The sequence below is a fragment of the Camponotus floridanus genome, unplaced genomic scaffold, assembly GCF_003227725.1.
Source record: "Camponotus floridanus strain SB8 unplaced genomic scaffold, Cflo_v7.5 scaffold199, whole genome shotgun sequence".
In the NCBI taxonomy this organism is placed as follows: Eukaryota; Metazoa; Arthropoda; class Insecta; order Hymenoptera; family Formicidae; genus Camponotus; species Camponotus floridanus.
The window spans coordinates 31825-45605 of record NW_020229324.1 but is presented as its reverse complement, the minus strand read 5'-3'; the positions used below and the strand labels follow the sequence as shown (position 1 = coordinate 45605).

General features: G+C 27.8%; 1 protein-coding gene across 2 annotated transcripts; it reads right to left on the bottom strand.

Annotated features, from left to right (window-relative positions):
* Nucleotides 1-350: 350 nt before the first annotated feature.
* LOC105257533 (gustatory receptor for sugar taste 43a) lies at nt 351-9819 on the bottom strand. 2 transcript variants are annotated; one of them, XM_025407965.1, is made up of 10 exons: nt 9562-9819; nt 9214-9351; nt 5842-6040; nt 3331-3547; nt 2927-3260; nt 2742-2852; nt 2310-2584; nt 799-819; nt 661-729; nt 351-586 (listed from the first exon to the last, which is right to left on the bottom strand). In XM_025407965.1, exons 2-10 carry the CDS (start codon nt 9305-9307, stop codon nt 428-430), a joined length of 1479 nt encoding a protein of 492 aa, XP_025263750.1. In that variant the 5' UTR covers nt 9308-9351; nt 9562-9819; the 3' UTR covers nt 351-427. The 2 variants fall into 2 exon arrangements, with proteins under 2 accessions (XP_025263750.1, XP_025263749.1); XM_025407964.1 differs by having other exon boundaries at nt 661-819.
* Between the last annotated feature and the right edge of the window lie 3962 nt (nt 9820-13781).

The window sequence follows — 13781 nt, the reverse complement described above, 5'->3', positions numbered from 1 at the left end:
AATCGAGAGATTTTTGTTTTATTAAAATTAAAATTTATAAAATATTATGTAATATAATCTTATATATTTTATTTTTCTTGCAACAAAATTATATACATTTATTCGCATAATTTGTATCTAAGGTTAGGTTAGATCTAACTAAGAAATTCATAGTTCAATGCTAAAAAAGTTAATAATTATATTGTTATTATAAATTTTGTGACAAAAATTTTTGGCAAAGTTTAAACTAATTAAAATATATTGGAATGGAAATTATAATATCTTAAACCAATATAATACATACTATCTTCCTATTAAATGATGATTCTTTCAATCATGGATATTTTAGAAATAAATGCGTGAGCGACATCTATTAAATTTTAAAAAGCTTTATTATTACAGAGTCGAGAACATAAAAGGAATGAAGAGAAGCATAGTTTGTCTTCATTTATGGACCCAATCTTCCCGCTGTGATATTGTGGAGTGTCGTCGCGTTTTTTAGAATTTGAGTGGCATTCTTCAATATATTATCGAAATTGCCCTTTGTTTCGTCCTCTTTTTGGAATTGTATGAGTATTACAAGATATGTTGTGACTGCACCAGCAATCTAGAAATATATTATTTTGTGATTTTTTTTACCTCCAAAATTGGCAACAAAAAGGAAAGATAAAAGTTATTTACTGAGGTTACGAGAGAACGATCCAAAGTGAAGAGCCCGCACGCTGAAAACTCCAAAGGACAGTGCAGAAGCTGAAGTGAAAAAATTTCTAGTTGTTTAGTACCTTCTCTATCGTGATCCACGGATTGTAATTGGCTTACCAAAACCGCTGTTTTTTTTCCCTAAAGATAATCGTACAATTAACGGAATCGCAATATAAAATAATTATTGATCCGCATATCCACAAAAAAGCATTCTCATTATTACTTTCAAGAAATAGGAAACGATTTATGGTTTTAATCTTTCTGAGTTTTTTGTATCTGTTTTTATTTTTATCAATATCGCTAGTAAAAAGTAAAGGCAATAGAACCAATGACGCTGAAAATAGTGCGTGGGAGAAATTATCAATTATATTGCATAATAATTGGAAAATGTAAAATTTATATTTATTATTAAAAAATGCAAATTATATATGCAAAAGGATCTGTCGACAAACGTTTCGATCTTATTCAAGGTCCTTTTCAATATCAAACAATCAGCATATGTATTATGTCTAGAATTATTTAAAAATTTAATCAACTAAAAAACAAAAAGTCAATGTAATAAACAGATTTGAAGGGAGCTGGTATCTCTTACGGAAAAAAATACTCAAGTATTGAGTGTAAGCACTTAATATTGGGAATATATTCTCCAAATAGGGAGTATACACTCAAATATTGAGTGTATACACCGAAGATTGAGTATTCTCAGTAAGCAAAATGTTAGCAAGTTGACAGCAGATTGGCAGCAAATTCGATTAGAATCCCACACTAGAACCGTAACCATCTGTGTCTGCATTAAGCTTTTGTCTGTCAATATCGACGGTAAAAACCGAACAGAATCTGTGCATTTTGATGTCAGATTTCCAGCAGAAACCGAGCAGAATCTGTGCATGCAATTTGATGGCAAATTAACAGTAGAAACTGAACAAGATTTGCGCTTACTTTTATTAATGTTATATAAATGCAACAAAATTGATATGAAACGATTATTACAGGTGCTAAATAAGAATATTTCCAAACAACATCAAGTCGACTGTTAGTTGATTGTCGGTGGAAAAAATCTAAAGTCTGACTTCAAAGTCAAACTGAATGTCAACTTCATGTCGTCTAACAGCCGATAAATTACTCGACTATAGTCGGCTGTCAGTCAGCTAATAAGTCGACTTAGGCCCAGTTTCACAACTTATTCTAACCGAAGTTTAGCTCGTCAAAGGAGGATTTACATTGCGTTCAATCGCAGGCGGTTAACTTTTTTTAATTCCATTATATATATATATATATATATATATATATATATATATATATATCTATATACAAAACATTAAATCGATCAAGTTTTTAAAAAATAACATTAAAATGAAAATTTAGTCGTTAATGACATGACATTAAATTGCTTGAAAATTGATTTATAATCGCCAAAGGCGATTGACTTCTAAGGCCCAATTGCACAACTTGCTTTAACTAAAGTTTAACTTGTTAAAGGAGGATTTACATTGCGTTCAATGTCCGATGTATGACGTCCGATTGGATACAATGGATTTGGGACGACATATATATATATATATATATATATATATATATATATATATATGTTAATTTATTAATTATTTAAATTAAATTATTATATATACCTGCATTGTAGTAGCATATGTGGGCTCTACTATCATGAGTAATGTCCAAAAGTGGAGGATACACCACAATCCTTGTACTGCAAAGAATAGCGATTCACGTCTTACGTCATCTTCCATTATCAAACCGTACGGTGAAAGGATCAGACGCATTAGACATGTAACTGTAATTACGAGTACAATGACGCCATAAACAGTATTTATAAGTGACACTGTGTCACACAGTGTCGCGTGTACTGTCATTAGTTGAGATATTCTGTCTGTAAAACTTCTACCATCTAAAAAAAGATTTTGCTACAGTTTTAATTATATATATTTGTTATTTTCTAATATATTTAACATTTATCCTTTCTTGCTATTATTCATATTGTATTGTTTATTACAAACGTAATTAGTGCTTTTAGATTTTTTAAAGAGTGAAAATTAAAATCATACCATTTGCAACAATGGAATCCATGAGCTTCGATTTACGAAACATTCGAGTATTTCCTATCATTTCTTGCCGGATGTATGTAATGAATTGTCCCTGATTTCGAAAATCGCCAGCTAAGAAATTTGTATGTCGCTTTAAAAGCATTTTAAAAATTTAAAAATGATTAGTGACGTTTAGAATAACCTACCTAATCCAAGATCCTTTCTGAATTGATTTGTGATTTTGCTGCTTTTAAGGATATTTTCAAGAGTCTTGTTGATTCTAAAGAACCGTTGGCCCACATTGTACACGATGATGGCATATTGATCTTCCATCATAATAAAAATTATGTACATAAACAACAAAGGGAGATAATTAAACAGCGCTTTGTTGTCCAGTTTCTTATTTAGCTTGAGCCTGTAATTCCACGAGTAGACATCGAGACATGAGAGAATGATGAAATAGGAGAGGCTGCAAAACGTTAAAAGGATGGTGTGCCGTCGCAGCTTCTTCGGCGAGAGGATTCCCAGCTTCTTATCGCACTTAAGGCAAATGAATCGATGAATTCGAATGCGATAATCTCTGTGATAAAAATAATTAAACGAGACTTACATCGATCAATTTATCGATGATAGTTTGCACCTGTTGCCAGTGCATAATTGAACCGATGATGGAAACAGCCATGAGACTCATTAATCCCAACGTATCGCATACGTTGAAAATTATCGCTCTTTGCGATTTAAGTCGGCTGCTATTCTCCCGTCCATGTCTGAGATCGCTCCAAAAACCCCAAATTTGGGCGCTTATCAGGCTCGCCATTAAGCATAGACTGCGATATATTATTTTAATTATATTTTGATGTAACATATTATACAGATGTTACTTATATATTAAAGTTAATTTAGTAATTTATTAATCTCCAAACTTTATATATATTGTTTTATAGTCGGATGAAAAAAAATAAGGTTCCCTGTTTTTATTATTTATAATACATTTTTATTTATGTACAAATTGGTCTTATTCTGTTAAAATAAAATAAAAGCTAATAATTACGTTTTAATATAGTTTTCAAGAAGATGCACTTGTTTCATCTTAACACGAGTTTGAAGATTCTTGAACAAAATTTTGTACTGCTGTATCATCAAAGAGACTTTTCCGAAGAAAGAGGTCTAAACTTCGTTTTAGAAAAACCTCTTTCTCGTGAATTTTTTTCACGATAATATCAGATCATACTCTGCATCAAATTCTTGTAATCACTTTATTCGAATATTTTACTGGAATATTCTTCCTCAAACTTGAATTTGGTTATTTCCAATTTTTATTTGTTTAGATGTTTATAGAAACAGCTTGGGTAAAGACAATGCAGCAGTATAAAATACCATTCAAGAATGGTTAAAACATTAACGCATTTTTACCGAGAGAAAAGTTTCAAATTTGTGCCAATTAAGGTTAAATAAATTCATCAATTTTTTCAAAAATTATATTGAAAAATAATAATTTTATATTTTACTACAATAAATTTAATTTGTGCATAAGTGATAAATAATAATGGTAATAAAACAGGAAATCTTACTTTTTGATTCGCTCTGGTATTTAATAGTCTAGTATAATAGTCACTTCTTCTCTCTTAAACATTTAAGTAGGAAACTATTTGTTTACTGTCTATTTGAAATACAAAGTACGTCTTCAATGTCCTCTATAAACATATTCATGATATTTATTTAAAAGCTTCCATTTTATTTATTTTGCGATGGAGCAAAAAATGCCAAAAAAGATTGTTTTTGTTTCCAAGGAGAATATACATTTGAATGTAATAAATTCAAGATGCCCCTTTATCTCTGTCAGGGGATCTGTGTATCTTTATTCTTGTAGCTTTCTTAAAAAATTTGTGACAATAAAGATCAAATGGCATATCATTTTAAAAGTTTTTCCTATATAACAATTTTTTTTATTTGAATAGATATTTTGCAAGAAATAGTATTTAGAAGTTTTGGGTACAAAATAATTTGAAATAAAATTTAGAATACAATTTACTTATTTCGCAATTTTACTATAACAAATGTTAAAAATGTTTGTTATTGTTTTTTAAATAATAATAAAGCCAAGTTTTAAACTAAACGAACATTTTGGAAGACATCCGTTGGAAGGAATAGCTTTATGCCTATTTCTCTATACAATCATTTGATATAAATCATTACATTTTTCTGTAAAGTTTTATAAACAATAGATTTTAAATGCCTTTACAGAAAAAAATCCAGATAAGATCTAGAAATCGATAGTTTCTTCTATTAATTTCTATTAATTCTTCTAAATTAATTCTTCTATTAATTCTTCTAAGAATTTTGTGTAGCTGAATAGTTACTTCTGCTCATCTTACCCGAGAATGGCTTAAGCTCATGAAGGGGATAAAATATATTCTTTAAATGTATACCTTTGAGAGGTTCTAGAATAGTTTTATTATGTGTGGGGACAATTAAAAATTGTAAAAAATATTGTTATATATAATTGTTTTATATATATATATATATATATATATATATATATTTATATATATAATAATTGTTATATAAAATTTCATTGAAAAATATGAATAATTTGGTAAAGAATTATACAGAAATATATAACTACTCTAGTAGGTATAGTTTCTAAAACATATTCATTTAGAATTTTTGGAACCATCTTTATTATTCCAAATATGATTTCTCAGAAAATATTTAAATAAAAAAATAAAAAAAACAAACATGATTGTAAAAGAAATCACAAGAAATTTTAAAATAATGTACCCACTTAACCCTTATTGTCATTTAAGCTTTTTGAAGAGCAACAACGATGATGGAGATGAAAGGCAACATCATTGAATTTGTCGCATTAATATTCTCCTGGAAAAAATAGCTCCTTTTCGTATATTTTACAAAAATTAGTTACAAAATAAACAAGGTGACAATTTTTCCAAAAAAATCGCTATACACACACACACACACACACACAAATATACATACATATATATATATACATATATATATATATATATATATATATATATATATATATTAAAACGTTTCATTAAATATGATTTTTATCTACATCGAGAAGATATGAATCGATTTGATGGTTCATTGTCACCTGTAACTGCTATCGATGATGCTCAATCGGCCTTGATACCTGCCAGACATCTCTCGGACAAATCTTATTGGAAATACACCGAACAGTTTGCCGATATAATAAATCGGAAATAAGGCTTGGTATAGATCACTGTTTGCCGATTTGTTTTTACTCGTCACATTGGGATTTGCCACATCATCGTCCGCGTCTGAAGGCTTGTCTATATACATTTATTCCAGATTATCGATTTAAATCGTACACATTCACGGTTACACACACACACGCACGCGCGCGCGCGTGTATATATATATATATATATGTATGTATGTATACGTGCGCGAGTGTGTGTGTGTGTGTGTGTGTATGTATGTGTCAATCTTAACATTTGAAGTTGATTATTTCATCACAGTATTTTTAAAGTCAATTTTAAGATTGTCAGAGGTACTTTTAGAAAAAACGTTTGACACAAAAGTTTCTTTTTTCACGTACAATTCGAATCTGTAATAAAACATGTACCATGTTCCCCTAAAAAAAATTCAATTTCCGGATGGCGTATTTTTGGTCGGAATCAAAAGTTGAAAATATCATCATTTGGTAGAGCGTATCCGATTTATTTAAAAATTTTTCCGCGATTTTTAATAAAAGCGATGTATTTTCATTTTAAAAGGGGTGTACGGATGGTCTAAGACACTCTGTATATATATATATATATATATATATATATATATATATATATATATATATATATCTACATACATATCGTATTAAACAAACAAAATATAACGGGTTTCTTCATACGACATGATTGTCAAAATTTGTATTATGTTTCATAATTCTTACAAACTTTTATAATCGTGCCGCATCAGATTTTTAATATACATTTTTAGTAATTTTATTTTATTTTTGATAAATATAATTAATTAAATGTAATATTTCAAAAATATTTAGATGTATATTTAAATACCAATGGAATATATCTGGCACGATTTTGCCAATTTCAATGCTAAAAATCATACTCTTGATCAAATATTTCAAATTCATCAAACTCGATAAAGTTATTTATTTTTTAAAAATGATTACAACAATCATTTTTGTATCTATTATAAAACGGACCTGAAACGTTACATTTTTTTTGTAACTATAAAGACCATCGCACATGAGCATCGAGAATTAAGCCACCATTTTATATATTGATTTACTTAACATATTATAAGCATAAGTATGATGCTCATTGATCCATATGGTTTTATGATATGCATATGCAGCTATGCAATTTTATGTGCGATAGTCCTAATGGTAACAAATTGTCACATACATTAGTTACATTTTTTAGTAACAATAACGAATTTATGTTACTTTTATCGTTATTTTTTATATTTTAAAAATATGACATCGATAGGTACTTTTATATATTCAATCTTCAATCATCATATACTGATATTCATATAATGAATTCGGATGATACAAGGAATATTTACAAAAATGAATATTAAAAAGAATAAAAATAATTTTAAAAGAAGCCGGTTGTGGCTCTCAAAAATGTAAGTAAAAGGAATAGTGTTTTTTATAGATTTTGACCTTCTGAATATGATAAAACTATTAAAAATTTGTAGGACTTAGGAACACTCTGAAAATTAAACAAGAACATGATGTATTTATAGAAGTTTGGACGAGCTATCATAAAACGAATTCGTATGTGAGTTGTTAGAAGAGAAGAGCGAGGAAGAAGATATGTTTTGTGTTTATATATAAGAGAAGTAATTGAATGCGAGAGGAAGAGGGATAAATTAAGATGAAAGGACTACAAAAACCCAATGTAAAATGGAAGACGTGTTTGGAGTGGGATGTTAAAGAGTGAAATAGAGAAAATTGTTTCTGTATGTTTAATTAAATAAACTATGAATCAATTTACAATGCTTCTATAAATCGATTTAACTGTCCATTATATTATCTTATTATTATGTCATATGACAAAAAGATTAAGTTGATTTAACTCTCATTAAATCTTTTGCTTCATTTAATTCGTTCTCTACCGAGCCCGGAATCGTAACGAAAAGGCGACGATATATTGGTCTCATGTTTTGTTTCTTGTTTTCAATTTTTTTATATATTGTTATATTTTACATTTTATTGGATTTTTTATTTAATTTATTTTTTACTTATTTTAGTTTTTATTTTATTTATATTTATTTATATTTTATTAATTTTAGAGATTTTTTATTTTTTAAATTTTAACCTTTTTCTATTTGTTTTTTACATTCTGATTAATTAAAAAATCAATTAACTTATTAGGCTGTGTGTTCGAAATCGATTTATTTTTTAATCTATGTTATAATTAGAAACACATATTTCCACATGTCCATATTTTTCCATATTAGAAAAAGATGAAAAAAGAGTGATGAAGCACTTTGTATGTTTTTAACAGAATTCCGAAAAAATTCTTTTTGTTGTTATAAAACATACCTCTTCTCCCGCTTTTTTAAAAAACTCGAACTCACGTGGATATGTTTTGTGGTAGCTTTATACACCTGAATTTCTATAAATACACCATGCATTTACTCAAATGTCAAAGTGTTCATTAAGTTTTAATTTCTATAAATATACCATGCATTTACTCAAATGTCAAAGTGTTCTTTAAGTCCCATGAATTTTTTAATTGTTTTTATCATATTCAGGATATCAAAATTTACAAAAAACATTACACTTCTTTTTATTTACATCTTTGAAAGACAAAAACTTCTTTTTAACATCCTCTTTTAACATATATTTTGTGATTTAGATAATTCTATGTATTAATTTAAATATAATATAATTTAAATATAATGGTCCTTATAGTTTCAAGCATTTTAAGAACAAATAAGTGTACAATTATAATATTAAAATTTGTAAATATAAAATTAAAAGTACAAAAAGAATATAAATTTGTGTGTGTGACTGTATTTATAAATTTAATAAAAATCAAAATTTATTTGCTTTTACGTTTTAAAACTTTCCTTCTAAATTTTTTATAGTTTTGCAAATTTAAAATAAAAAATTTATTGCTCTTATTAATATTTTAATAAAAAATTACAAAAAGTAAGTTTTTTATTTAAAAAATTTTTTTTACTTTTATTTCGTTTCAGCATTAAAAAATAAAAAAAGGGAGAGAGAATCGTTACTTTAAATAGTGATAATGGTAATTACTTTTAAAAACCAATAATTAATAACAGTAATTACTTTTAAAAACCAATAATTAATAATGATAACTAACTATTTTAACTAGATAAGTAATGGTTAGTTAACTAGTTATTTTTAAAAAGTAACTTTTCATTCTCTGATTTCATATCAAATAAATTTCATATTTTATCTAAAAATGATGATGATTTTATCTAAAATAAAGATATATCATCTTACTGTTTGTCTTATTCGTCATTTGTCCATTATCTAAATCGTTCCATCGCATCTGCATTTTTCTAGACATGAGAGTAGTTTCGTTGATGATATTCATAGACGCGCTCGCAAAATAATTTGCAAGCTGTATTAAATAGACTCCTACGATCACATGTAATAATTAAATTTACAACTTGTTAAATCTTTACTTTAAAATTTTATTATTAGTATTAAAATGAAATATAAAGTGAGTGTACAAACTGTATGTACGTAACATTTAATTTAATGTTAGTATGAAATAAAATGTAAAATGTATGTATAGTTTGCAAAAAAAAATAAAAAAGTAAGAGCTAATATGTATGTAAATTTTACCTTTTCATCACATTCAGCGGAAGATGTGAAAACACAAGATCTTTTACAAAAATATCGTTCCTTCGCGTAGAATATACTTTATAAGAATCATCGCACTTTTGTCAATTGCATCATTGATTACTAGAAAATCTATCGTTGCAAAATTTATCGAAAATTTACAAGAATTTGATGCGCAACCCACGCAACTCACGGAATGAAATGCGACGCAGCTAAAATTCACTTTGCGTTTTATGTCCCGCTCTTTCCATTCATCTTCTTGTCAGGTTGTCAATGGATAATTGTTGTTGACGATCGAGCGCTCGCGAAAGATGCATATCCTTCGAAAAATATATACTTCTATCTATCTCCTACATGTTTATTCAAACACGCGCCACGATTTTCGCGTGCAAATATAACGAAATCTATACAAAAGGCTTTACGATCTCAAATATATTGGTAATTTTGCTCATATGATGGTTATCGCATTGAAAACAAAAGAAAGAATTCAATTTAAAACGATAAAGTCTCTTGGATGTTTTTCGCGCATGATCGGATCAATGCAATAGAACATAATTCTCGCAGCATATTTTCTTTTATCGTGCAACGGTATTAAGCAAATATTAGCAGAGAATATTAAATACAAACCGTGAAGTATTATTATTTTAGTTACAACACACGTGCAATTTTTTAACATGTGCAACTTTTAACATGCAATATTGCACAATACTTTTAATACTTCATACGAAAAATATTTAGATCTTTTGTCTAAAATTAAGTAAAAAAAAAAATAATGTTTTTAATAACGTTTTTATCAAATGCTAATATGTATATGTAAAAATAAATAAATGTATTTAGTTTTTCGCTATTTATTTTCATTTATAGAATTAAAATTATCATTTTTTTAATTAGAGAGAATGTATAATAAATCAACAAATAAAATTAAGAGAGTAAGCATCAGGACATGATTAAAAATTATTTGTGTTTTTAATAAATCAATACATTAAATCTAATAATTAATATTTATAAATCGAGCGATTTTTGTTTTATTAAAATTAAAATTTATAAAATATTATGTAATATAATCTTATATATTTTATTTTTTTTGCAACAAAATTATATACATTTATTCGCATAATTTGTATCTAAGGTTAGGTTAGGTCTAACTAAGAAATTCATAGTTCAATGCTAAAAAAGTTAATAATAATTATATTGTTATTATAAATTTTGTGACAAAAATTTTTGGCAAAGTTTAAACTAATTAAAATATATTGGATGAAATTATAATATCTTAAACCAATATAATACATACGATGAATCTTCCTATTAAATGCATGAAATTCTTTCAAATACTGATCTAAAAATAAATTTATTAATAGATATAGATATTCATTAGTAGATATCATGCCCGTTTACATCTTTTAAATATTTCATACAATCTTTAACAATATTTGGTAATTATTATATGCATAAAAAGGGTGTACCTTCGCACAAATGTTTCATTGACGTATGTTGTGAAGATGTTATCCCTGATTAACATTCTAAAGGTTTTAGCCGGCGGTCGTTTTTTATTCAAAAGTTATTAACAAATTAATGCGAGAAATATTGACATAAAGATTATACTTTATTTGTTCACCGATTTGCTTTATTTTTAAATATGTTATAGAAGAGATTTTTCCGAGTAATTTTGTATATATATATAAGGATCGGACTCAAATAGTTTTGGAGATAGGCTGAAGAAGGATAAAAATAATAAATACAAAAATAAGATAAATCTTCGGAAAACCTACCTATATGAAATAATGGGTAAGAATACCCAATTTGTACGTATTTTTATCTCCTGAACACGAATATGAAACTTGAAAATAGCGGTCGAACTTGCAAGTCGAAGAAAAACGCAAAAAAGATAAATTAAAGGTAAATTAAAAAAAAGATAAATAATTTAATTTTATATAAAATTTAATACAATTTAATACAATTAAAAAATATCACAAATGCATATGTACATACACACACACACACATACACACGGGGGGTGCAAGGGGAGCTTTCGGTCCCGCCCTCCCGCACTCATCCCGCCGGTAGGAGACGCATTGCAAAGAGTTCAATCACGATGAATATTTGCTATAAGCTATAAAGCGAGGTCCACTTTGCCTACAGACGGGTAATTGTAGGAGGGGGGGCCGAAGGCTTCCTCTTAAACTCTCCGCGTGTGTGTATGTGTGTGTGTGTGTGTGTACACATATATTTGTGATATTTTTTAATTGTATTAAATTGTATTAAATTCTATATAAATTTAAATTGTACTAAATGTATTTAAAATTATTATTTTTTCATATCACAGCTAAAATGGTAGGTTTATGAAAAAAGTGTATATAATCTTTTTTGTAGAGTTTTTCAGGCTTTATTTTTTACTTAAAATCTTTATTCTCAAATCAATATTTTCGGAGATAAAAAGCATTAAAATTGTGAAATTTTTTGTTAATAACTTTTTAATAAACAACGACCGCCGGCTAAAACCTTCGGAATATTAATTAGAGATATGACCTTGACAACATGTATCAACATGACACATTTGTGCGAAGATGGTCCCTTTTTATGCATAATTATATAAATATTTTTTAAATATAAAGATTATTAATATTTAGCTGAACATAGAAATTAACAATATTTGAAAAGATTATTAATATTGAGCTGAACATAGAAATTTACACAGAAAGAAAGGACATTCTTTTGAAAATATCTTTAGTTTTAACACGGAAATCTTGAAATAAAATTATACCGCATTAATTAAAGAAAACTTGTTTGAATGAAGTCATTTTATATAATTGAATTAAGACAAATATATTTTTACGATTTTTAAGATTTAATTTTCTTGAAAGGAAAGGAGACAATGTTAGGTAGAAAATAACACTTTTACATCAAATTATAATTTACTTAAAGTAGAATTAAATAATTATGTATTCTTGAGATGTTCTTGAGAAATTCTTGAGATGCCAATTACAATTGAAATAAGACTATAATATTATTGAAATGTAAGATTATTAAATTTTTCTAAGAAGATTGTTGTGTATATACAAAATAATGGACGCGTTAATTTAAGTAGTTTTGATGGTACTTAGTAATTTACTTGATGGTACTTGGTAACAAGTTTTGATGGTAATTATGTATAAAAGGGGTCCATCTTCACACAACGGACTCCTCTGAAGTGACTCTTCCGCAACTAACAACATGTCAAAAGTCGTGAAAGCTGCCACCCGCTACGAAGAATACTTGTTGTGACAATTTGTTGCAAGTGACGCATCAGAAAACTCAACCATCCGTCGCAGTGGATGAAACGGCGAATTGAAGAAATAGATCTGAAGAGCCGAGCGAGAGAAGGAAAGCTAAAGAAAGGCAATGCATTATGGATAATGAACGTGATTTTCCCTTCCATCGATTGCCGATCACTCCGCACTCATGACTAACTCATCTGGAGTGTCCTAAGCGATTTAATATATTTATTGCTAGATTAATAATTTGTACGCGAACCAAAATGTATTGCAGATATGCAGAAAAAAATTATAGAAAGAGAGGGAGGGAGATAACATACGAAGTTTTATATATTTTGGGAATAATCTCGAACTAAAATTTCTTCGGAGAGATTGTTCTCTGAGAAATTCAGGGAGGTCGTTCAAGTTTATTCGATCAATTTTATCTGTTTCTTTAAATATCTCCACACTTAGCACAATGAGAAGTGATGAGTGGTAAATTTTTGAATAGGCTGTGATGTCGACATCTAACTTTGTTAGACGATTATACTACGGAGCAAAGTGCTAATTGCTATTAATTGTCAATTTGATTACGACGATAGCATTATTTCGTTAATTAACAATCGAAATTAGCGATCGGGCGAAACAAGATCGTGTTTCTTATATCACCACTCTATGTATGAGAATTAGGATATTAATTGTCATTATCGCACGCGTCTGTCGATCGGAACCAAAACCATATTTTATCCTATCGCGCGATCTCTTCTTTATCATTAAACTTATCTGTTGACGAAAAAAATTATTCGTCATTGTATTAATGAATATTATGTTTAATTGAGGAATTGAGTCGCATTAAAGGTGTTATATATTTCGTGTGCGCTCTATTGATTTTATCATTTTTAAGTCTCTGATATCGCATTTGAAATCTGCATCTTTGTGTATTGCAAAATCAATTATCCGTATTATACTTTATTATATTACGAACTTGTTATG